Source organism: Neoarius graeffei, chromosome 25, assembly GCF_027579695.1.
Source record: "Neoarius graeffei isolate fNeoGra1 chromosome 25, fNeoGra1.pri, whole genome shotgun sequence".
In the NCBI taxonomy this organism is placed as follows: domain Eukaryota; kingdom Metazoa; phylum Chordata; class Actinopteri; order Siluriformes; family Ariidae; genus Neoarius; species Neoarius graeffei.
Window position 1 is genome coordinate 3155122 of NC_083593.1, and position 27161 is coordinate 3182282.

Genomic DNA, 27161 nt, shown 5'->3' on the forward strand with positions numbered 1-27161 from the left:
TATTTCAAATTGTGTTTTATTGAGTTTTCAAAAAACTGTAGTGAGAAAAAACTAAACAAAACGGTTGAAACTGACAGAGAGCTAATAGACACAATTGCATGAATGCCATACATGGATCCCATCTCCAGTGTGCGTCGTATATAACATACATACATACTTCATAGACAGTTTTTTTTGCTTCAATTTGTTACATTTTCAATAATTAACCCATGTACAGATACATCTCATCTCATTATCTCTAGCCGCTTTATCCTTCTACAGGGTTGCAGGCAAGCTGGAGCCTATTCCAGCTGACTTCAGGCGAAAGGCGGGGTACACCCTGGACAAGTCGCCAGGTCATCACAGGGCTGACACATAGACACAGACAACCATTCAAACTCACATTCACACCTACGGTCAATTTAGAGTCACCAGTTAACCTAACCTGCATGTCTTTGGACTGTGGGGGAAACCGGAGCACCCGGAGGAAACCCACGCGGACATGGGGAGAACATGCAAACTCCGCACAGAAAGGCCCTCGCCAGCCACGGGGCTTAAACCCGGACCTTCTTGCTGTGAGGCGACAGCGCTAACCACTACACCACTGTGCCGCCCATGTACAGATACATGCCAAAAAAAAAAAGGTCAACAAGAGAAAAGCCACGGAGAGAAGAGATGGGGGGGGGTAGAGACGTGGAGAGCTACTGATCTAAGGTGGTTGCATCAAATTCACTTATAAAATATTCTAAAAAGTCGCACCAAGTTTTTTTGAACCTTTTTACAGAGCCCTGAATTGTGCATCTGATTTTTTCTAGCTTAAGAAACACCATCACCTCACAGACCCAACGTGAATGGGATGGAGGTGTGGTCGATTTCCAACCAAAAAGGATAAGTCGGCAGGCTAGTAATGTTGAGAATGCTATGAAGTCTGAATGATGTTTTGATAGCCCGCTGTTGCTAGGGGTAACCCCGAATACTGAGATAACTGGATCGGGCTCGATTCTTTTTTTTACAAATATAAGAGAATGCATTGAAAATCTCTGACCAGAATGTGTGTAGTTTTGAGCATGTCCAAAACATGTGTCCCAGAGTGGCAGGGGCCTGATGGCATCTGATACAGTTTGGATCTGAGCCGGGTTATATCTGGGCCAGTCCGACTCCACAGAGGTGCAGGCGGTTGTGTATCTTAAATTGAACCAATCTGTGCCTAATACAAATCGAGGATGTATGTACTCTTTTGATAGCTCTTTGCCAGGTTTCCTCAGAAAGCGCCATGCTCAAGTCTTCACCCCACCGTTCTTTCAGGTGGTGGAGAGAGTTACCTTCCATGTGCTGTAAAACACTATATAACTGAGACACACAGCCTGGTATATGGGGCTTAACCTTCAGACATTCATCAAGTGGGCAGGCTGGAGGTTTGTGCGGGAATGATGGAAAATATGTACTAGTGAAATTGTGTATTTGAAGGTACCTGAAGAAGTGGGACTTTGGTAGGTTGTACTCTTTCACAAACTGGTCAAAAGAGCCAAACAGTCCATTAATGAATAGGTCCCCTACACAATGAAGTCCCTTCCCAAACCAGGTCTGAAAAGCTGCATCTTACAAAGAGGGTCTAAAAAGGGGATTGGTGATAAAAGGCATTGACACCAAAGCTTGCGTAAGGCCAAAGTGTTTACGAAATTGGGTCCATATACGTAGAGTGCCTCTCAATTGGATTGTCTGTATGAGCCCCCACCGCTAATGGTAATGAGCCACACAACATAGATGCTAAGGAGACTGGTGAACATGCCTGTTGTTCCATGAGAGACCAGTTTGGACCTTCCCCTTTCACAAATGTATTGTACCAGACAGTCACTTTATGAATATTGGCTGCCCAATAATAATATAAAAAGTTTGGCAGCGCTAGACTGCCATTTGTTTTGCGTTTCTCCAGGACAGATTTACGTACACGTGGTATAGTCTTATTTCAAATGAATGTGGTAATATATTTATCTAGTTCTTTAAAATTTGATTTTAGCAAGAAAATGGGAGCTGTCTGGAATAAGTATAGAAATTTTGGTAGAATAACCATCTTAACTGAGTTAATGTGACCGGCCAGAGATAATGGAAGAGTTGACAAGCGGTTGGTATCCTTCCTAGCTTGATCTATAAGTGGTCTAAAGTTAAGTTTGAGAAGGTCTTTATAGTGGCGTGTTACCTTGACTCCTAAATATGTTAGGGGGCCAGTTGTGACTCTGAATTCGCATGAATCAAAGGACATCATCAGTGCTTTCCTATTAATGGGGAATAATACACTCTTTGTTAAATTGATTTTATAACCTGAGGTGAAACTAAATTGTGAGATTGTGTCCAGTGTGTCCAGGCACTTTGGAATAGAATTTTCAGGGTCTGATATAAATAGCAAAAGGTCGTCCACATATAATGAGACTTTATGGACTTGCCCCCCCCATTAATTCCCAATATTTAATTCTTTTGTCGTAGAGCTATAGCCAATGGCTCAATGGCGAGATTAAATAGAAGAGGGGACAGCGGACAGCCTTGCCTCGTTCCCCTATGGAGGATGAAATACTCAGAATCGATATTATTGGTCCTAACTGATGCCTGTGGCATAGATTACAGTGTTTGAATCCAAGACGTAAAAGTTGGGCCAAATCCAAATTTGCTTAATGATTTAAAAAGGTGTCCATATTCGATTCGGTCAAAAGCTTTGTGTGCGTCCAGTGAAATTACTATCTCTGGAAGTTGGGTCGAGTGTTCAGAAGATACTATATTAAAGAGGTGGCACAGGTTATGATATAACTGCCTGCCCTTTATGAAACCTGTTTGGTCAGGGTGCACAATAGTTGGTAAAACAGATTCTAATTGTAGGGCAAGGATTTTTGTAAGTATTTTGTAATCACATGTAAGTAGGCTGATTGGTCGGTATGATTTGCACTTGATTGGGTCTTTATCTTTTTTTGGTAGAACAGAAATTGAAGCCTTGGTCATAGGTGTAGGGAGCTTTTTTTGTTTAAGTGATTCTGTGTAGACAGAGCGTAGGAGTGGTGTCAATTAACTGGCAAAAGTCTTATAAAATTCAATGGGGTAACCATCGGGGCCTGGTGCTTTTCTATTTTTCATTAGTTTAATTGCTTGGCCAATTTCAGCATCGGATATTGGCTCTTCTAGGCTGGACTTATCTTTGTCACTTAGGGTGGGCAAGTCCAGATTTTCTACAAAATTGTTTGCATGACAGCTATCCGAACTATATAGGGAGGAGTAAAAAATGTTAAACTGATCATTGATGTCTTTCGGGTCTGATTATAATATTTTAGTTTTATTATAATTTATAGATAAGGGCTGACCCCAGATAGATAGATAGATAGATAGATAGATAGATAGATAGATAGATAGATAGATAGATAGATAGATAGATAGATAGATAGATAGATAGATTCTATTTGTGACTCTTTCTGATTAGGAAACATTCCTGTAGGAGGACGGCCAAATACTGAAGCATTTCAGAGTTCTAAACTTAGAAATACATGCAGTTATATTGAGTAGCCTCTGTGCTTGCTGACACAACATTTCACTCTTTACCTGTGACAGACTGTAACACCACCATTCTAAATCACCTCAACCTCTCTAACCTGGCTCTCTGGGAAGTTGAATATGTGCATAAACTTGTTTGTGGACACAACATTATAAACACTGGCAATTCAGGAATGAGTGATATTAACTACAGGCAGGGACTGATAGGGCTTTAACCAGCAATAATTTATACATAGAACATTGGAGTATTATTTTTAATAAACAAAAGAAAGATTGAGTTCCATTCCACAAAAATAGCTTTTTGTTTTGTTTTTGTGCCCCTGAAATTATTGATAAGCATGTATGATAAATCAAACATTTTATTGTAAAAAAAAAAAAAAAATACAAACAATTGTGAACTACTACATACGTGTGTGTGTGTGTGTGTGTGTGTGTGTGTGTGTGTGTGTGTGTGTGTGTGTTAGAGGGCAGCCAGGGATGAAAATACTCTATACAGATTAAATATCTTTTTGTCCGCATACCTGTATGTTTGAAGGAAAAGAGGGACAGGAGAAAGACAGAAAAAAGAATTATAGAATGGAGATGTGCCTGTATGTTTGTGTGCTCAACTATGACCTGTCACACACCTGACAAGTACACTCATGCCAGACATATAGACATAAATACATCCCTAGTTATTATTGGGTTTTGATTGTAAGGTTTTATTTTTGTGAGAACAAGGTGTGATAATGGAAGTGGCTTACAAAGCTCACACTCAGTCTGTTCTTGAATGAAGCTTCTTATAGATGCCAACATATTTGCATTTTCCTCTGCTATCAAGGATGGTAAGGAAAGTGTGTGGGAGGTGAGGTATGTGGTTAAACTGAGTGGTACGGGTCAGGTTACACCAGGGTGCATGCTGTAAAAATGATTTGTTAAATAAGGGGAACCTGTAAACCTGTACAATTCCTTGGAATATATATATCTCTCCCCCATTAAATTTAGTGCCTGATGGATTTCATTTCAGCAACAAGAGCAAAATTGATGCATGAAATGAAAGATTAATAGAGCAAGACTGATCTTGAGCTTCATTCCCAGTGCTCAGGCTCATATCGAGTCCTTCACAGGGATCAGACTCGTGGAAATGAGGCAGAGCTCGGGTCCATATGGCCTGGCTGGGAGAATGAGATTATTTGGATTAGAGCTCTGCGAGAACAGTTTGCAGTCCCAGTTCTGTAATTATAAGGATCCAGCATCCTCATACACATTCTGCATCCTATTATAATATCTCCTCATAATTTTAAACATTTTCTCACACCTGATTTTTTTCTCTTTAAAACAGTCTCTCATGACACATTTGCATTTTTTTTCTCCTTATGCTGAGCTTCATCTCCTGAAGCATCGCCAAGTGGAAGCAAGTCCTCGTTTCAGTTTTAAAATAAAAACTTCAGCTCCCTGAAGTCTCACATTATGCAAATTACACAGTGTGAATTAATAAGTATGGTTAACTGGCAGTTCTTTACTTCCTTTCTTTGATCACAAAAGCAGGATATTCTTAATAAATACCTCACAGACACTTTATTATCCAGGTCACATTAGCAAGGCTTATTAGTTAATTATAAAATTCATATAATTTTGTTGATAGATCTATCTATCTGTTTTAGGCCCTCGATTTAACTTTTTTTTTAAATGGATCCCTGAGGTTTGCCGCAGCACAGAACTGCATTTTAATCTTAACTTGTGCTTTCAGTTGGAGTCATGACAAACTGAGTCATAAATTTACACACACAGAGAAAGTGAAGGCATGCTGAGAGGTAAACTCTGTGTGTGAGCTATTCTTATCACACATATTACTGTCTTTCGATAAACAGATCAAATAATCGAAGCTACATCAAACCATCTGAGATGGACATGTCTCAAGGTTAAGCTCTGATCACTTCCCTGAGAAGGAAACCAGAAACAAATGCTTACATTACCATCGTGCATGTTATTTTCTTTATATAAAGGACAATGAACAAAACATTTTCTTATCTGATGAATTAATCCTACAGTATATTTCTGCATGTTTATGGGATTTGTTAAAATGAATAATACAGTGCGTAATGAAATATTTCAGATGATCTGATTTACATGCATTGTCTCTTACCACGGTTTATTTATTTATTTTAATATTCTAAATTCACCCCAAAACAGACAGAGTTCAAGCACGAGGTGTAGACTGGATTTTTTTTTTCCCAGCAAGAGGCTGTGTTTGTAGATGAATATCATTAGGCAATTCTGCTCGCCCGTAGTTAGCTGGGATAGGCTCCAGCTTGCCTGCGACCCTGTAGAAAAGCGGCTAGAGATAATGAGAGAGATGAATTCTGCAGTGTGTGCATCTGAACTGGGTTTTCTCTGCAGAGGGCTGCAGGTGGCAGACTGAGTTTAGCTGAACAGAATACAGACTGAAGACAGGAAGCTCACTAGCTCCCTCTTTCAGTAGTGGTGATGCCTGCCTGCCTGCTTTTTTTTCTTACATCACAGCAGAGACTCACTATAAAATTCAGCTCATGCTTGGGCCAGTAGGGGTCACTTTATTTCATGGCATTGCTATGAATCTCTCTATATTCCATAATTCTGTCTCCCTCTCTGTCCCTCGGTCACTTAATTGATTTGCCTCAAGGACATTCTCTTTTTCCATATTTTCTGCTCTGATTAAACTATATATTAACTATACACTGCTTGTATTTCACTCAAGGGGAAATAATAATGACAGTAAACTGAACAGTAGAAAGGTATATTATATAAATGGAAGCAATATTAGAAATATATACAATGGAAATGCTTTTTGTGGCTCTTCATCACATTGCTGTGAAAGAGAGGATGAGAAAGATGTTCAATGACTCACCACTGGGAGTGGATGAACTGGTGTCAAGTCACTGCTCATCCTCCTTCATCTTGTTTGCCTCTGATGATGGGTAATGAGGTTTTCAGGTCACTCACCGGGTAATGATGAATTACAGGGCAGAAAGGGATCAGCTGAATCTCTGTGCCTGTGCTCAGGGGACAGTTGGAGGGCAGGTTCTGATCCAGGGGGAGGCATTGACACACATCTGTTAGATAGGTATGGAAATAGATGGAATAGAACCAAATTTTCTTAATCCAAAGGAATGTTCTAAAATAAAAAAAATCCATATGGTACATTAATTTATAATAATAAACACAATTTGATCTTTTATGGACTCTAAATTGACCGTAGGTGTGAATGTGAGTGTGAATGGTTGTCTGTGTCTATGTGTCAGCCCTGTGATGACCTGGCGACTTGTCCAGGGTGTACCCCGCCTTTCGCCCGTAGTCAGCTGGGATAGGCTCCAGCTTGCCTGCGACCCTGTAGAAGGATAAAGCGGCTAGAGATAATGAGATGAGATGAGATGAGATGATCTTTTATGGAGTCCAAGACTTATTTAAAAAAAAGTCGACTTTGTAAGTGGGTCTATATTGACTACGTTTCCTACATTACCCACAATGCTGTTCAACTGCTGGTAGTGGAGTGAGATTTATTCCCTAATTCATCACTCCCTGAGATCAGTGCAGCAGTGCTTTAGTTCTTCAATCTATCCAACTCTTTCACTTCCTCATCTGCACAATCAGGATCCACAGCTTCAACTGAGCTGCTAATGCTTTGACGCTTGTTAGATCATAGATCATTAACTAGCCGAGTTGAGTCTCTCCCTGTGTCCGAAATCACTCACTTGGTCGCTCCTCCCTATATAGGGAATTACTATATAGAGGACTATACAGTGAGCTCATTGGTAAAATGAAGAAACGCTTTCGGACACTAGTCCGTCACGCTGGTATTTACGTCATTACTGTCACACAATTAAAACGTGCCAGATCAGTCGGCTGGTGGGTTTTCAAAATAATAAATACATGCATGTATTTTTGTGATAAATCCACATTATACTGAGTGTATTTCCCACATTAATCAATACAAAGTACCTGCAGCTTTCAGTTTTTTTTTTAAATCAAGGCTGAATACTTTCTTCTTTGCCGCTGCCTTTTATTAAATCAAATGTCTCATCTCATCTCATTATCTCTAGCCGCTTTATCCTTCTACAGGGTCGCAGGCAAGCTGGAGCCTATCCCAGCTGACTACGGGCGAAAGGCGGGGTACACCCTGGACAAGTCGCCAGGTCATCACAGGGCTGACACATAGACACAGACAACCATTCACACTCACACCTACGGTCAATTTAGAGTCACCAGTTAACCTAACCTGCATGTCTTTGGACTGTGGGGGAAACCGGAGCACCCGGAGGAAACCCACGCGGACACGGGGAGAACATGCAAACTCCGCACAGAAAGGCCCTCGTCGGCCACGGGGCTCGAACCCGGACCTTCTTGCTGTGAGGTGACAGCGCTAACCACTACACCACTGTGCTGCCCTAAATCAAATGTGAGACATTTAATTTGATTTCTTTCAACGTGACTGCAATGCATGATGGGATATATTGCTTGGTTAATGACCATCGGTTGTACACTACTTTTCGTGATGCATTGTGGGGTACTTTGAGTGCACTATAAGGGTGTCAATAATCCTCACTCAGGTTTCTGACAGCACTACAAAATGGCAGCCTCACTATATATAGTGCCATATATAGTGAGTAGGGAGCGATGTCAGACACAGGGTCTATCGGAACTCAGTGCAACTGTATCAGTGAATCCTGCATTGCATTCCTGGACTTTGAGTCCGTTTGTACCAACGTCTCAACTATAATCTTTTCTTTTTAACAACTCTGAACATGAGTCAAAAATGGTGAGGAAGGAAAAAAAAGCTGTTACACTTTTGTTTTGAAGTGCAAACAGCAAAACATGGCCATTCTTGTTTAGACTTGATGTTGTTGAAAACGGTTCTCCTCATCCAAGCCGATTTTAAAGCTCCAGCAATAACATTGACTCCTCTGGTATCAGAGCGGCAGCCAAACACTGCCTTCTAATGGGCATAACGAAAACCAATATATTAGCATATAAACACACCACAAACATTTTAAAAAATAAACATATTTAATGGATTTCATGCTGGAGGTTCATTTTAATTAACAATCTGGTTCAGCTGGCAGGAGAAAGAGGGGAGAAAGAAAGAGAAAAGGAAAGGGAAAAATGAATCTGAGAGAAGAAAAAAGTGTGTTTCTGTGTGTGTGTGTGTGTGTGTGGGATGGGGGGAACTGAGCAGGAAGAAAGTGATGCATTCGAGAGAGGTGTTTTTTTTTTAGGCTTTCTAAAAGTGGCCTGTGTGCCTGGGTCCATCCTTGCTGGGGGCAGTTCTAGTTTAGCCTGTCAGTGCTGTCTCTCTCAGATGGGTTCATCTCTGTCCAAATTCAGCACACTTACATAAGGGAGGTCAGGATAAAGGCCAGGGACTCATTTAATTTTAATGATGAGACAAGAACCATCAAAACACATTAAGGGGCTAGACAGAACTACTTAAATTATTCATTTCTAAAATGAGGATAACTTTCCAAAAATGTATAATTGTAGTCAGAATATTGGGTATGATTATTTAAAAAAACAAAACAAACAAAACAAAACCCCTGATAACTACCTCTATATCAGACACATTGTTCTGTCTTACTATTCAAATTATATGAAAGTTTGAAGATGGGCTGTCCTTCTCATTCAAAAAAAATGTGTGAAGCTTTGTTTATTTCTGAAGCGAGACCCCAATGACTTAATCTGTCTTTCTCAGATGGGAACAAATATCATTTGGTGAGATTATTAAAAGAAAGGGATGGCAGCAGAGGGAGGGAAAATATGTCCTGTGTTCCACACTGCAGGAGCCAGGTGTGTGTTGCCTGCTGGTGTGTGTAAATAACAGGTTTACACCCATTTACCATCCACTATCAGAATCATAAAAACACACAGGTATCTGCAGCTAAAAACTCACAACACCCTGCAATGCAGTTGTGATTTCACAGGTCAGAATGTTGCATGAAGAAATGTCAGTGCTTTAGACATCAGAGTGTTTTTTTTTCTGAGAGAGAGAGAGAGAGAGAGAGAGAGAGAGAGAGAGAGAGAGTTGCACAGTTGCATTCTGACTGAAAATGACAAACTAACAAGGGGATTAACGATTGATAGGCATTTCCATCCATCCATTATCTGTAGCCACTTATCCTGTACAGGGTCTCAGTGATAGGCATTTCATTGCCACAATATCAGCCTGATGAAAAATTATACAAAATATATATATACATATGCACGGATATCAAGTCAAGTGGATTTTTATTGTAATTCCTCTCTACAGCTGGTGTATATCAGACAATGGTGGAACACAAAATACAGTCACACAGTACACAAGACTACATCATGTGTAAATACATAGCATTGTGAGATAAATCTCATTCATCTCATTATCTCTAGCCGCTTTATCCTGTTCTGCAGGGTCGCAGGCAAGCTGGAGCCTATCCCAGCTGACTACGGGCGAACGGCTGGGTACACCCTGGACAAGTCACCAGGTCATCACAGGGCATGTGAGTTAAGTATGAGAAAATAAGTACACAGAGCAAAATCCACAGAAACACAGAACAGTGGATTGACAGTAAAATATGTACAGACTGCAATGACAAAAGAACAGTGTTTAATCAGCAATATTGGCAGCAATGCAGCACAAAGAAATGAGTCAAAAATAGATGTCTAATTCAGCATTGTAAAGTGTGGTGTGTCGTGGCACTGAGTCATACTGGGGTGACAGAGATAATCCTAGACCTTCTGCCAGATTGCAGGAGGGTGAAGTGTCCATTCAAGAGACAGAAGGGGTCTTGTACAATACTGTAGGCTTTGGGGATTACAAGGTGACAATAGCGGGTAGAAAGATGATGATAATCCTTTCAGCTGTTCACTTTCACAATTTGCTTTAGAATCTTTCAATCAGAGATTGTGCAGTTCCTGTACCAAACATTAAGACAGTTGGTCAGGACACTCTCTATCATCCCTCTGTAGAAAGTTGTAAGGATGGGAGGGGGGTGGGGAGGTTGGCTCTCTTCAGCTTCCATAGGAAATGTTGGGCCTTCTTGGCTAAGCAGGAGGTGTTGGAGTCCAGCAGAGATCCTCTGTCATGTGCATGCCAAGAAACTTAGGGCTTTTGAGTCTTTCCACAGTTGTTCCATTGATGTACAATGGTGAGTGGTCCACTTAAGGTCTCCTGAAGTCAACAATCATCTCATTTGGGTCCCCAACTGTCATGCCATCAGCAAATGACCCAGCAGGCTCAGCTTTGTCAGTTTTTGTGGCATCTTCTTCTTATTTCGTATGTCATCAGATGGCCAACTCATGCAGCCACGCCCTTGTCTCTGGTCCTAAGTTGAAGAGGCCAGCTTCTGAGGGTGGGCTGTATAGGGGGCAGCCCTATACAGTTGTGGCATGACTGTGTTGAATCCAGAACTGAGATCTATGAACAGCATCCTTGCATTATAATTGTCCTTTTTGTCCAGGTGGGTCAGAGAAAGGTGGATGGTAACGTATATGACATGCTCTGTTGAATGGGTCTTAAACTTTATCTGCACTCTGATTGCCCACTTTGCCACATTCTCAATTGCCTGTCAAATCTGACTATGAGCAGCATCTTTGTACCCAAATGTAGAGACTTTATTAAAACATCAAGTAGGTCATCTACACTGTCACACATCCGTGCCATCCCTGTTGAAGGAGTCATCAGATTTCATGAAAAAATTATAAAGACTTACACTACCGTTCAAAAGTTTGGGGTCACTTTGAAATTTCCTCATTTTTGAAAGAAAAGCACTGTTCTTTTCAATGAAGATCACTTTAAACTAATCAGAAATACACTCTATACATTGCTAATGTGGTAAATGACTATTCTAGCTAAATTCTACTAAATATCTGGTTTTTGGTGCAATATCTACATAGGTGTATCGAGGCTGTTACAGCATGGCTCGTAAACTCGCCGCAGCATAAAAAGGGAGACCACACAAAAGGTTACGGATTGAATTGTAAACTTTTATTTATAATTACCAGTTTTCCAAATGTCTAGGGTAAATATATGTGGTGCAAAGTATGGCATGGACTGTGTGGATGAGTGAAGGTGTATGTCAGTTACTGTATGTGATCAATGTAGAGGGAAAAAAGAAAGAAAGGGGAAGAAAGTAAGAGAGAGTGCAGATAAAATGATTGTGCGTCCACACACACAGCCAGTAAGTGCCTCCTAAGTGAGAGCAAAACTCCACCTTATATTCCAGGTACACCACCCAGGTGTAACGAATGATGTTAATTATCCTGCCTGACACCAGCCTTGCCCGTGCACTGGCGAGCTGATGCCAGGAGGGGGCTCAGGACGTAACAAGGCCCATTTCCAGCAACTATCACTCCAGTGTTCTAATGGTACAACGTGTTTGCTCATTGCCTCAGAAGGCTAATGGATGATTAGAAAACCCTTGTACAATCATGTTAGCACAGCTGAAAACAGTTTAGCTCTTTAGAGAAGCTATAAAACTGACCTTCCTTTGAGCAGATTGAGTTTCTGGAGCATCACATTTGTGGGGTCGATTAAATGCTCGGCGGCATGGTGGTGTAGTGGTTAGCGCTGTCGCCTCACAGCAAGAAGGTCCAGGTTCAAGCCCCATGGCCGGCGAGGGCCTTTCTGTGCGGAGTTTGCATGTTCTCCCCGTGTCCGCGGGGGTTTCCTCCGGGTGCTCCGGTTTCCCCCACAGTCCAAAGACATGCAGGTTAGGTTAACTGGTGACTCTAAATTGAGCGTAGGTGTGAATGTGAGTGTGAATGGTTGTCTGTGTCTATGTGTCAGCCCTGTGATGACCTGGCGACTTGTCCAGGGTGTACCCCGCCTTTCGCCCGTAGTCAGCTGGGATAGGCTCCAGCTTGCCTGGGACCCTGTAGAACAGGATAAAGCGGCTAGAGATAATGAGATGAGATGAGATTAAATGCTCAAAATGGCCAGAAAAATGTCTTGACTATATTTTCTATTCATTTTAAACTTATGGTGGTAAATAAAAGTGTGACTTTTCATGGAAAACACAAAATTGTCTGGGTGACCCCAAACTTTTGAACGGTAGTGTATGACATTTCAGAGAACATCTTCAGATTCCAGGAGTTTTGCAATGGCTATTACAGGGAGATGTTGCAGCTGTCAGAAAAATGTGCCTCTTCTGTCATGTTTGATGTTTTTTGCTCTGTTGTGGCCTGGCCCTTGGACAAAAGGAATCTGACAAAGGAGCAGTGACATTGTGTAAGATTTGAGTTTTGGTGTTGCAAAGCTCTCTTTGTCCAGCAAAGGTTGTTAATGGTAGACATGTTCATCATGCTTCCAATGCATGTCCCTGGCAAAAGTTCCTAATTAGTACCGACTACATGTAACACTCACCATATTTCTGGACCCAAAGTGACCACTGTGTGCTTCCATGCCACCGTCTTTTACCGGCTTGTTATAAATACTTATAAAAAACTTATACTATTTTAATCATATAACAGGTGAGTTTGTCAGTGGGTTGTGGTTGATTAACAAAATACTGATTTTCAGAATATGGACGATTTTTAAAAATCACTAGTTAGAAAAGAATTTCTTGTGCTGAAGCAGCTCTCTATAAACCATTATCACAATATCACAATCAAAAAGTCATTGAAAAAAGCTGTCACTGAAACTATCACTGCCATTATTATTATTATTATTATTATTTTGCATTCTTGTTTTTCCCGCCCTTATTTTTATTTTCATATAAAATCTGAGAATTCGGAGTTTCTCAATAGGGTTGTGTTGTTCCACAAAATGCTGATTTTCAGAAATGGAAAGACAGATGTGATAGAAAATTTGATAAAAAAAAAAAAAGGTTTCTGCTGAACCAGGGTGTGATGAAGGATTGCATGTTAACTTTTACATTATTTATTGTATTTAAAATAATGCGTTAGTGTGCTTATGAGGATCGAGTAAAATGCAAACACTAACTTTTCAGACATTTAGGTCAGGTTTATATTAAGTTTTTTTTTGAAGGAAAGCCAGGTTTATTTGCGAAGTGTGAGGGCGCTGCGTTGTCTGTGGTGTGATGTAACTCTTTCTGAAAAAAAAAAAGCATAAAAGCGGAGAAACGAGGTTGTGAAATCGTAAGTAGAGGAAGGGGAAGGGAGGGGGTGGTGTGTGTGTGTGTGTGTGTGTGTGTATGTGTGTGTGTGTGTGTGTGTGTGTGTATGTGTGTGTGTGAGAGAGAGAGAGAGAGAGAGAGAGAGAGAGAGAAGCCGCAGGGAAACGCACCCGTTAACAGCGAATAAAGAAAAAAGAAAAAAAGGATACAGAAAGAGAAATCACGGACAAAGAAAACATGGACGCTGAGTGTATCCGTGCACATCTCCAACGGAGTTTGCTAGCAAGCCGTCGTGTCCACGAAATGAAGAACAATTAGGCCACATTAATGCCATGGTGGGAAGCGAGGCACTGCTACAAAGAGAGCTGTTTTTTTAACCCGTCCTCGGATTCCGGGAGCTTGCGATGGCTGTTGCAGGGAAATGTTGCAGCTGCGGGGAAAATGTGTCTCTTCTGTCATTTCTGACATTGATGCTCTGTGGTGGTCTTGCACTTGGACAAATGCGATATTCAGTTCAAGAGGAATCTGATAAAGGAGCGGTGGTGGGTGATATTGCGCAAGATTTAGGGCTGGATGTTGCAAAGCTCTCGACTCGAAGTCTCAAGGTAACGGCCGACGGAGGAAAACGGTATGTGGATGTGAATCCAAAAAACGGAAAACTGTTCGTAAACGAACGGATCGACCGGGAGGCGTTGTGTGACAAGAGCGGCGGCTGCGTTCTGAATTTCGATTTGCTTCTCGAAAACCCATCCGAGGTGCACAGCATCGAGGTGGAGGTGCTCGACGCGAACGACAACGCGCCGCAATTCCCGCGAGACGAATACCAGTTGGAAATAACGGAATCGGCGTCACCCACTTCTCGTTTTCCCGTCGAGCACGCGCTCGATCCAGATATCGGGACCAACTCGGTCCGATTTTACCGGCTTGGCCCAAACGAGCACTTTGCACTCGATTCCAGCAAACCGTCGCCCAACAGCAAGCACGTCGAGCTCGTGCTGAAAAAGCCCCTGGACCGCGAGCAGACGCCGTATCATCAGCTGATCCTGACAGCGTCCGACGGCGGCACACCAGCGCTGACAGGTACAGCGAAAATTAATGTGCGCGTCTTAGACTCGAATGACAATAATCCCGTGTTCGACAGCTCCGTGTACAAAGTGAAACTGCTGGAGAATTCACCGAAAGACACACTCGTTATTAAATTAAACGCCACGGATCAGGATGAGGGCACAAACGGAGAGGTGTTTTATTCCTTTAGCAGTTACACCCCGGAAAGGGTCAGGCAGGTGTTCAACATGGACACCAATACTGGAGAAATCCGAGTCCGGAACAATGTGGACTATGAGGATACCAACTCGTACGAGATGTACATCCAGGCCATGGACAAAGGACCGGCTGCAGTTGCGGCCCACTGCAAAGTGGTGGTGGACGTCGTGGATGTAAATGATAATGTTCCGGAGATTGTGCTCTCATCCCTGTCCAGCCCAGTGCGTGAGGATGCCCGTGCTGACACCGTTGTGGCCTTGATCAGTGTGACAGACCGGGACTCTGGCCCAAATAAGCAAGTGACGCTGGAGATCCCGCCTGGTCTTCCTTTCAGAATCAAGTCTTTCAGGAACTACTACACTTTAGTCACCTCTGCCTTCTTGGACCGCGAGACCACAGCAGCCTATAACGTGACTCTCAGTGCCACAGATGGTGGCACTCCTCCACTCTCCTCCCGGAAGACCATTCAGGTTGACGTGGCAGACGTTAATGACAATCCACCACGGTTTGAGCAGGCCTCTTACACTGTGTATGTTATGGAGAACAATGCACCTGGAGCCTCTCTTTGCACTGTCAAAGCTCTCGACTCAGATGTGAATGAAAACGCCCGCATCACCTACACCGTTCTGAATGACAACAACCACGGCATTCCTGTCACTTCCTATGTTTCCATCAAGCCAGACACAGGTGTGGCTTATGCGCTCCGCTCCTTTGATTATGAGTCACTGAGGGAGTTTCATTTCCAGATAAAAGCACAGGATGGGGGCATTCCGCCCCTTAGCCGTGTGGCCACTGTCTATATCTATGTAATGGACCAAAATGACCACACTCCAGAGATTGTGAACCCTCCAGCTAACGGGACACGTTCTACAGAAACAGTGCTTAAGAACATTGAAGCAGGTGCTCTGGTCACCAAGGTGGTAGCATATGATGCAGATGCTGGAAAGAATGCTTGGCTCATTTTTGCTTTGGATCAGTCTCCTGATCTGGACCTGTTCAAAGTGCACGAGCACACGGGGGAGATCCGTACCACACGTCGAGTCCTGGAAGATAACTCGACCTCATTCAGTCTCATTGTGCTCGTGAAAGACCATGGAGAGCCCCCACTCTCTTCTACTGCCACCATCAACATAGCTGTCATGGAGGTGCCACCTAAAGTCATCCCTGACCCCAAGAGGATAATTCGCCCTTACAGCACACCTCTGTTTTCAAATGTAACGCTCTACCTAATTGTAGCACTCAGTGCCACAACTTTTGTGTTTCTGGTCACAGTGGTGGTGTTGGCCATAGTACGGTGCCATGCCTATTGTACCCAACCTGGCTCATGTTCACCCTGCTGTGTGTCTCAGAAGAGCATCCAAGATAGTGTGTCTGGAGGAGGCGCAGGTGGAGGGTCTCAAGCCAACAACAATGTGGTCCTCAGGCGAGATCTCAAAGTTGAACCTCACTACATTGAGGTTCGTGGAAATGGCTCTCTGACTAAGACCTACTGTTACAAAACCTGCTTGACTGCCACATCAGGCAGCGACACATTCATGTTCTACAATACGGGCCGGCCCATCAGTGGGACCTGGGGTTCGGAGCGCTTTTTCACAAGTGGAAGTGGCTTTGTGCGCAGGCTCAGCATGCCAGATGCAGCAATCCAGGTGTGTTATGAGATGATTGTGTATATACACTTATGTATATGCAATCTGTCTAGATGTTCGACTTGCTAATAATCTGTTTTGTCAACTAGGCCTGAAAGAGCTTTTAGTTTTGATTACAGAACATGTACTTATGTTATAATCACATCTGGAATAGTTCCATGTACATGTGCAGGCCATTTGAACTTGATTTTCCTGGTTGCTTGGTGTACTTCTAATCTGAAGAACATCTGAAACTGTGGTGCATTACTCAGGCATATATACATCATGTACATGCTCCATGTATTTACATGTGGTTTATACATTACTTACTGGATTCATCAATGTCTTCTCTTTTTCGAATCTTGTGCCATTATTCAGAAGAAAATGGCATTTGTTGTGGCATAAAAGATATTTTGGAATGTCAGGATAAAGCGGCTATAGAGATAATGAGATGAGATAAGATGAGCAAATAAAAACATAGCTGAAGTATATGAACAAAACAAAAATGGTGTCTACCATCTGCCTGATACAAAAGAGACATCAAAAGAGCCTTTAAAGTCTGTTTTAGCTCTCTTTTTCTTATCGTCCTGGTTCATTGCCAGTATCGGCAAAATCCTACAGCAGCTTCCGAAAGTGGTGCCAAATACAGATGTACAAATATCTTTTTTTTTTTAAAAATCTGTCTACTTTAATACAAAAAAGGTGCCATATTTTGCTCCACATTTTTGTGTACTTTCTTTCAGAATGAATGTGGCATCATGCACAGTGTTTGTGTACCATGTGGCCATGTGTAATTGCCGTGAAGTCATGTTCAGTGGAATGGACGGGAATATTGTAGGTCTTTTTTAATTGACTCTAATGTGAACTGCTTATTTGTTGTCCCATGGTCGATTTATTATATACTATATACAGTCAATTCCTGACAGGATTGCAATATTGGGATAAAGGATGAGTAGTCAGGGACTGATCCATAAGTTGTGTCGTCCATAACGGGATGGCTTCTCAGCCACATAGGAAGTGCGTGAAGCAGCAAGTTGGTGGATTAGAACCTTTAAGATATGGCTGTTATCTGGCGTATAGGAGAAATTAACCCCCTGCCTTTGATTCTCTGTTTGGCAAATTAGATTGTGTGATTTGTGCACATGCTCCCCACCCTGTCAATTCACCTGATTAAAGAATATTATTTATTCAGTTTATCTGGGTCATTCAGTAACACTTTAGCATAGCACATCATCCCCGGCCCAATTCTTTATTAGGACGAATATAAAAAGATTGGCTGATGAACTCCTTCACAAAGCTTTTTCTGTTGCTGAAGTGTATCAATAGTTCAGTGTGGATAGTTTGGCAGAAATGGAGGTCTTTTGGGCTCTCCATTCACATTCTCTGTAGAGACTTGAAAAGCGCTCTCTATTTTATCTCATTATGCTGTTCTGCAGAAGCACCGCATAATTATCTTCTGTACTCGGGGTTTCATAATGAGAATATTGTCTGGGTTTGCACAGCACAAAATTTGGTTCCGTTGCTGATGGTGGTTAGTCTGATTTCAGTGGCTGATGCTTTTGGGATGGAGGCTGCTATAATATCACATTACGAGGGATCAGCTGGTTAATTATGATGATGTCATTCTACTTAGAGGAAGTAAATTGGATAAAGGAAGGGCGCTTGGAGGATGAGTATATTGGCGTCCAGATGAAAAGGACTAAGTATGAGAATGAAAGGGAAATGTGATTTTTGGTAATATGGTGCATATGTGGAGTGCATGAGAGTCCGAAATTAAGGGTGAATGAGTAGTGATGGGACAAAATGAAGACGGTCGCAAATGTAGACCCATCTGCTGGATAACTGATGTGGCAGTAATTCACCAGTGTAGCCTCTGGGTCCTTCCAGGGCTTATGAGGTCCTAAACCAACACACACACAGACAAACACACACAAGTACATCCAAATACTGCCTCAAACTGCAACTCTTTAAATCATGGGCCGGAGCTTATGAGAGTCTGTTAGATACAGATCATTTCAGAATGCAGAATGCAGACTCTTACAGAGCTCATGATTTATTGATGAATATCTATCTAACCCTGTTCCACCCCCCTCTCTCTACTTCTCAGCCCAAGGGACCGAATGCTGACTGGCGGTACTCTGCATCTTTGAGGGCAGGAGTGCAAAGGTAAGCACTTTTGTTCTTAATCTTTCCAAAGCTTTTCACTCTGTACCTCCCCAAAATGGTACAGAAATCCAGTCATTTATGTCTCTTTTATTGTTTTTTTTAATTATCTATGTTACATATTCTGCTCATTTCCAAGAATCTTGAGTATCTCTTTTACACCTTTCTCTGAATTAAGAAATGTTAAAATTTTTTTATGACAGCATAATTTTGTTAGTGAGCTTAAAATATATTGAAAATAGAGAACAGAGGGAAAGACGGATGGGCAGAAATTTATGATTTGCATTACAGAGAAGAATTAGATATGGTGAAGCTGCCTCAAATCTACATGATAACTCGTCCTTTAATTGCCAACAGCTCTGTTTGCTTTCATTACACACACACACACACACACACACACACACACACACACACACACACACACACACACACACACACACACACACACACACACACAGACAGAGATCTGGTAGCTCAGGGCCTCTTCTTGGCACTGCGGATATCGGTCATCAGCATTCTCTGTACCACAGACTCAGTCCTTCAGTGTTGAGCATGAAGGACAAATTCTCTCTCTCTCTCTCTCTCTCTCTCTCTCTCTCTCTCTCTCTCTCACACACACACACACACACTTTGCATAATCACACACTTCCTTCTCACTTACAATGTACATTTATATGCATGAATTTTCATCACAAATTCTCAAAATAGATATTCTCTTCTTTCAACTGACACTCGAGATAAACCCACACATGTAAAGTGATACATACAGACACCACACACACACACACACACACACACACACACACACACACACACACACACACACACACATTCCTGAAGGGCAGTCTGTTTGATGCATTAGTATTGTCATCTTGTTAACACACACAAACACCTCTGAGAAGAGGGCTTTTTTTTTTGCTTCATTCAAGCACCTTGTTTCTTATATTTTTATTAGAGTGTAATCAGTGTTGGTGCACTGGCAAAATTACATCCCCACAATGGCAATTAAATCAGGAATAATATTAAGGAAATGTTCCACTAAACACCTTTGGACTTAACTGACTGCTCTTCGATCTTAATAGGCATCTAAATGAGTGCTTTATTAAATGCAGGTGCACTTGCAGCAAAAACCCAATCAAAGATCCAGAGTCTCAGTAACAGTTGGAACAGAAATTACAATTAGAATACAAGAACTTAATTTGAGCGATCTGATTAACTCTGATTACATCTACACTGATACTAATAAACTTATAAACATCTCTCAAGTCCACAATTATTGGCACCCCTTGTAAAGATTCAGGAAAAAGGGCGAGAAAAAACGCACCTTATGGTGAAGAGAGTGTTGTCGTTGAGTCACTAAACCTCGAATCCAAGTCCAGTCTCGAATCCCCAGTGTTCAAGTCCAAGTCATTAAAGAAAATTTCGAAGAGAGTCCGAGTCCACTATTGAGCTGAATCAAGTGTGAAAACAAGACTCCAACTGCACCATGTGACGGTGTCTGTTTTAGCCCCATGTGCTTCTCTTTATCAGGGATTCTGAAGTATTTTGTCAGAGATAGTTGGGAGACGGATGTGAGTGCAGAAGGTGTGTTTATTAATACAAGTGAAGACGGTAAACAATCCAGAATGGCAGGCAAAATCGTAAACCAGTGAAACAGGCGATAGGTCGAGCGAGGCACAAACAGGCTATCATAGACTCGGCAGGATCAAAGATGAGAAACAGGAAATCAGGGATCAGGAAACCAAACAAGGAAATAAGGTTCAGTAATATGTCAGCAACGCAACTCAATACTTCACAAAGTAAGTATGTTTTCACAGTCTTTATATTGGCACACTGATTGCACCTTAATCCTGCGCAGGTGCGAATCGTTTACGGCACACATGCGAGAATCCGCTTGGTACATGTGCTGTCCGGAGCGCGCCCAAGAGTCTATCTGATGCACATGCCAAGGTGCACAGGTGTGACACTCTTACACAAAATTAGTACAAAAAAATTATGTAGATATAAATATCTTATGCCAAATTATTACGGCGTGTTACAAAAAATAAAGAAAAAATCTGAGTCCTCATCTCCAATTTATGAGTCCAAATGCAGTTAATGCACGAGTCTGAGTCCAAGTCTGAGTCATCAGTGCTTAAGTCCAAGTTGAGTCACGAGTCCTTAAAATTAGGACATGAGCCAGATTCGAGTACTACAAGCCTGGGTGAAGAAGTTTAATCTCACACTGAAAAAAAAAAGAGAAACATCCAACCTTTAATTGAAATAAATGTATTCAGAAGAAAACAAATCCCTCAACAAGAAAATTATTTTCAGCAAAAACACATGTGCCATTATTATTGGTACCACTGTATTTAAAATTTTGCACAACATCCCTTTACCAGTAAAACATCACTGAGTCTCATGTAACATTTTATAAGGTTGGAGATTCAGAGCAGGGCATCTGAGCCCATTCCTCTTTACACAATCTCTCCAGATCATCCAGCATCCTCGACCCTCTCTTGTGCTCTCTCCTCTTTAGCTCAGCCCACAGGTTCACTGTACGTGGGGTAAAATAAACTTGTCTCCTCTTCTAGGTGAGTTTGTAACAGTTCCAGTTGGTGACCACTTTTTTTATTATTATTATTGCCCTAGCAGTAGAAATGGACATTTTTAGGCGAGTAGCTTTTTTTTATAACCGTTCCCTGACTTATGAAGGTCAACACACTTCTCCCTCATTTGGTTTGTGTGTCTCTTATTTATGTTTCCCATATTGATGGATGACGAAGGGAATTTGGCCTATGTATCACCTCATATTTGAACACCAGTTAATCAGGAAGTTGTGAATTATTGCTTGAAAGTTCCTACACATGCCAATCAACTCAAAATACTGTACAATTTTATTGGAAAATATGCTTTATTGTGTTCATGAGAATTTTTAGTGGAGCCAATAATTGTGTTTTTGGTGAAAATATATTTCTTGATGAGGGATTTTATTTCTCTGAATAAATTTATTTCAATTAATGATTGGATTTTTCCTCATTTTTTTCAGTGTGAGATGAAGCGACTGCACCAAAAGGTGGATTGTTTTTCTAACTAATCTTTATGAGGGGTGCCAATAATTGTTGAGGGCACTATATGTCATTTCCTTACTTATGATTTCTAACAAACATATTTAAAAGTTCATTATTTAAAGTTCAGTGTTAAAAATGCTAAAGTATCAGGCAGTATCATGTCAAGTACGATGACAAGAGTCAAGAGAGCAAAATTTTCCATTCTCTCTGGGTGGGCAGGACATATGATTTCACCTCTGTCAATCAAAGTGACTCTGGCCAATCACGGGGTGTCTGTGAGCTCATGTATGCATAAGAGGTTGAAGAGAGCTTTCCCCAAAATGTGCTGTGGTACAGCCTGATCAGCAGGTTGAAAAGGTGCAGTAATTGGCTTCAAGTGTCTCCAAGGAAGCACATGTTAGATTTCACCCTTGCTGGTTGGTATCTTTTGGAAGATATGGCAGAGTTGGCTGGTGGGTGACAGTTAGCAGGATTCCAAATTGAGACGAAAAGCAGGGGGAGGTTGGGGGGTGGTGGTGAACTCTATTAATATTTCACAACTACATTACTTTCTACTCATGTGAACATTTCCAGCAGTCATCTTTCTAGAGTCTTTATCGAACATCCAACATGGCGTCTCTGTACAATGGCAGCTCAGTCCAGCACAAATTACTTTCATTTTTCATATCTGTTCTGTTTTGGACCTCTGTATTTGACCAGTATAATATCCATCCATTATCTGTAGCCACTTATCCTGTCCTACAGGGTCGCAGGCAAGCTGGAGCCTATCCCAGCTGACTAAGGGCGAAAGGCAGGGTACACCCTGGACAAGTCGCCAGGTCATCGCAGGGCTGACACACATAGACACAGACAACCATTCACACTCACATTCACACCTACGGTCAATTTAGAGCCACCAATTAGCCTAACCTGCATGTCTTTGGACTGTGGGGGAAACCGGAGCACCTGGAGGAAACCCACGCGGACACAGGGAGAACATGCAAACTCCTCACAGAAAGGCCCTCACCGGCCGCTGGGCTCGAACCCAGGACCTTCTTGCTGTGAGGCGACAGTGCTAACCACTACACCACCGTGCCGCCCAGTATAATATCCAGCAGCATTATTCATTCCTCACTCTGATTTGTTCTTTCAAATAATTAAGTTTGAAGCTCTTAGGTTCTCTGGCATTATGCTTAATGTGGAGCTTGTGCTGCAGCAAATCGCAGGCTAATTTTCAGCTGTAATAGTATTAAAAAATCCATCACAGCCTGAGTCTGTCTCTCTCTCTCTCTCACACAGAGCATATACAGTGATTTTATCAAGCTGGACACACCCTGTACTGCATTGCAGATACATCGCTATACCGTACATGCTACTTCTTTGCATCTCGTGTCTTATATGTTGATTATGAATGGATGCTTGCTGCTAAAGTCTGATTGCTGTAGGAATCAACACTGAGGCAGTTGGAGGACATGAGGCTTTTGATCATCCAGCGTAACAGAGTGTCTTTTAATTTTATGCACATGATCAGCTCTGGAGTGGAGGGTGCGTCATTTCGATTTTCCAAACATTTATAGTTTTTGAGGGAAAAGAAGAAAAGACCAAGGAAATATGCTTTAAAGAAATAAAGGAAAATTAAACATAGGAATATTTACTGGCAGTAATAGTGAGTTTAAATTAAAAGAAAATATAGCAAAACCATGCATCATCTTTTCTTTTCAGTTCTTCTTGTTGTATCCCGTCACTCTTTCTCTTCCCATTGCACCCATTGTCTGTCACCTCCTATTGCAGTGTCTCTCTGTGTTTGACGCCTTTTATGTCAGTAGGCTTTCCTGTCAGCTCATCTCCCAGGACTCACAGTGCAACAAAAACATGCGACGATTGCCCACAGTGACTCGGATGCCATCACGCACACATATCAGATCAGATCCCATACATGCATGCTGACAAGCAACTTCAGAGTCTGTGTATGCTGCCACACTGAGCAAATCACACACATACACGTGTGTGAATCATTCATGCATGTGACATGTGTGTGCACATCCATGAACATGCACATACAGTCTGATATCACCAGATTTTTTTTTAACTTGACTTTATTCTTATTTATACCACTGCACTATATAATTCTCAATTCTGATTATTCAGAAGGTGTTGATTAATTTTCTATAATAGCAGCAGCTCTGAGAGCAGTGCAGCTGTAAATCACTTTTTTTTTTTTTAAATCTTGCAGCTCTGTTCACATGGAAGAGGCCTCGGCTGTGATGCAGGGAGCGCAAGGTGTGCTGGTGCAGAACTGGCCTACAGTGTCCAGTGCTGCAGGTAAGACTTCCCATTTTCCCTCACTACAATGTACCGAAGTCGATTTATGAGACATTGACAAACCACAATTCTTCTGAAATTACATTAGAGGGTGAAGAGATTTCTCAAGGGGCTTCAGACTTACCTTGCGTTCACATGAGCAATAGACAAAGTAATAAGCGACCATTTGTTTCCTATGTACATTTGTGCCACAGCAGTGGTAAATGATCAAGCAGCAGCATGACACATGGCATGCAAGTTAAGATTTTCTCAGTGTTATGCAAATTAGGTATGATGCAATAAAGCGACAAATCCAAGCAATTGGTTTGAATAATTTCAGAAACAAATCCTGTAACTGGCGTAGCCCGACATTTATTCACCTCCCAAACTTTAGTTCCTACCTGCAACTTCATATTTACTGTTTGACTCAAAAAAGGAGAAAACCTTATAACCATTGTTTCATCTGATCTTGTCAAAAACGACCTTTCAATAAATGAGAATAGAGGTAGTATGAAGAAAAATGAAGCTTGGAAGGAAGTATCAGAGATTGTTGTTGTCTCTAAAGAGTGTTTGAGTGAGTAAACAACTAATCTGCTCATGAAGCACAGACAGAATAATGCATTATTTACATTACATTACATTACAGGTGTTGTGTATTTTGGGTTACAATAGAGGATGTGCAGTCACGTGACCCGTCCATGTTTACTCCGCATACTCCGCCATATTGGACGGCTTCAGGATTGTTTACCTTGCGCGAGTGTAATGGATCCAGGGAGTAATCACCAAGAAAATTCGGAAAATACCCCATCTACATCACGTGATTACTTGTCTAAGTTTGTTCAGCATCTTGAAGGTGACGTGAGGCAGCGTTACGTGGAAAAGTGTTCCAGGTTGGGGATTGCAGATCCGTACAACTTGCCACAATCCTTGCTCAGGCAAATTCGGAGCTGCGGTGCCGGCGATTTGCCCGATCTGGCCTACCACGACATTTACAATTTTCTCATTAATCGTGAATCGTGTTACACTGGCAAAGCCCTCAAAGCTTACAAGAGCCTGGAAGCTTATAAATATTTTGTTGCGGGATGGATCTCAACTATACCTCTGGAAGGTACCGAAGAAGAATGTCTACTTGATAACCTCACGGGTAAGTGGCATTAAGATGTTTATCATAAAGAGACTATGCAGGACGTTTTATCGCTTATTTAGTAATTTTAATACAGAATTTACTTTGATGAAATTATTCAGACACTCCAACGCCCCCCTAAAGAAAAAAATCAGATCTGCGCGTTTCAGCCGTGAAACGGCATCCGCCGTTTGCATCCCTGTTTAAACTCATAGGTTAACCGACTTTAACCGGCTAATGAGGCTCGGTGGTCGGTCAAGATTTTTTTTTAGTTTTCGCCATCCCTACTATGGATTGGCCTTTCAAAGGCATATATGAGCCAAAAAGATAAAACATTGTCATAGACTAGGCCAGGGTAGTAGGGCTAGGCAAAGCCATTTTAAACGTTAGAGACTGTCTAGTTTCTAAGTATGCAGTTATCATTCAATCCGAAAATCAACTTAACAGATGTACTAGGAGTATTGAATTAGAAGATTACACCTACCTGATATGAAGTGTTCACTACAAATTCGGCTGGTAGAACTGGGGTTCCAGTTTTCTCTTCGCACAGCGGACACCCATTTTGCGTGTCTCTCCTCGTCTGCGGGGAATCTATAAAATGACAGGCTCTCCTTTTGGCCCTGTCTATTGGTACAACCAAATGCTGAACAAGATATAACCATTCTCGAAAGATCTACTCCCACACACTTGATAATTAGAATGGGTCTGTCTAAGTTCTATGCATGACCTTGCCGTCCAAAATGGCGGATAAACAAATATCACGTGACCTCGTGACATCATGTGCAAATCCTCAATAGGACCCGTAGATGACATACACCTGGTGCATGTTGGGTAATCTTCAATGATGTTGTTGTTGTCAGAGTAGCCATGGGCTAGTACGTTATGCCACCGTCAATAAACCTTTAACATTACGTCATGGTCCGAGAAATCATTGTTATATTTAGTAACACAACGGTGAAGGATATAACAAAAAGTGGCGACGAGGACGACTGGACCAACGCTGCAGTCCGTGACAGAGGAATGTTTTGTGCCATTTTTGTTTTTCCTGCCGATGCCTCATGCTGACCGGGTGTTAGACGCCACCGGAGAGCGGAAGTTTCGCCATGTGTGCTCCGGTGGCTGTCTTCAGCTAAGCGGGGAGGAGTGAGCGGTGAAAAATGACAAGGACAAAGCACCGTGAGTAACGCCTAAAAAGGCTCGAAGTTACGGGAAGGAACAGTTGTAAAGGGAAGCGCGCCATTTAACCAGGAGCAAGAAAATGGCTGGAATTATTGGCTCTATTGGTCCCTTTGACGAAAGCGCGGAGCAATGGAGCTCCTATACAGAGAGTTTGGGATATTTTGTCGCAGCTAATGGAATACAGGATGATAAGTTGGTGCCCATTTTTTTTAGTGTGATAGGCCCAAAGACTTTTAACCTGCTACGGAGCCTTGTACAACCAGCAAAGCCAGGCAGTAAAACTTTTGCAGAAATTGTGGACACACTGACCAAACATTTTTCACCCAAGCCCCTGGTGATCACTGAAAGATTCAGGTTTCACAAACAAAACCAAGAAGAGGGTGAGTCGGTCACCATGTTTGTTGCATCATTACGGAAATTAGCTGAACACTGTGAGTTTAAAGATGCTTTAAATGACACATTAAGAGACAGACTGGTGTGTGGATTAAGAAATGAAGCTGCACAGAAGAAATTACTCACAGAAAGTGACTTGACTCTTGACAAGGCAATTAATATCAGTGTGACAATAGAATTGGCTTTGAAAAAAGCTCATGCTCTGCATGCTACAGGCAGAGTGCACAAAGTGGACAGTGGTAAAACAAATGCACAAGGACCATGCTTTCGCTGTGGCAAGTTAGGACACCTTGCTAATGATTGCTGGTGCAAGGGAATGGACTGCAACAACTGTGGAAAAAAAGGCCATGTTGCACAGGCATGCAGGAACAAGAAGAGCAAGGACAAAGGCTCAAAGTCTGGAAATAAAAGAGACACGGCAAAATTCAAAAAGGAAAGACATGTTCGCACAGTCAAGCATGATGAGGACAGACTGAGTGATTCCTCAGAAGAAGAAGTGTCGACTGCAATCAAT

General features: G+C 41.9%; 1 protein-coding gene across 5 annotated transcripts in view; it reads left to right on the forward strand.

The window, feature by feature from the left end:
• The window catches only part of LOC132873161 (protocadherin alpha-C2-like), a 74487-nt gene that overhangs the window by 36975 nt on the left and 10351 nt on the right, over nucleotides 1–27161 (forward strand). For 4 of the 5 annotated variants that reach the window (XM_060908465.1, XM_060908466.1, XM_060908463.1 and 1 more), the window contains exons 2-3: nucleotides 18567–18625; nucleotides 23885–23973. In XM_060908465.1, the coding sequence (XP_060764448.1) occupies nucleotides 18567–18625; nucleotides 23885–23973 (148 nt within the window). Of the gene's footprint in view, nucleotides 1–13683; nucleotides 16481–18566; nucleotides 18626–23884; nucleotides 23974–27161 lie in introns of those variants that run through there. The other variant, XM_060908461.1, reaches the window with a different exon arrangement.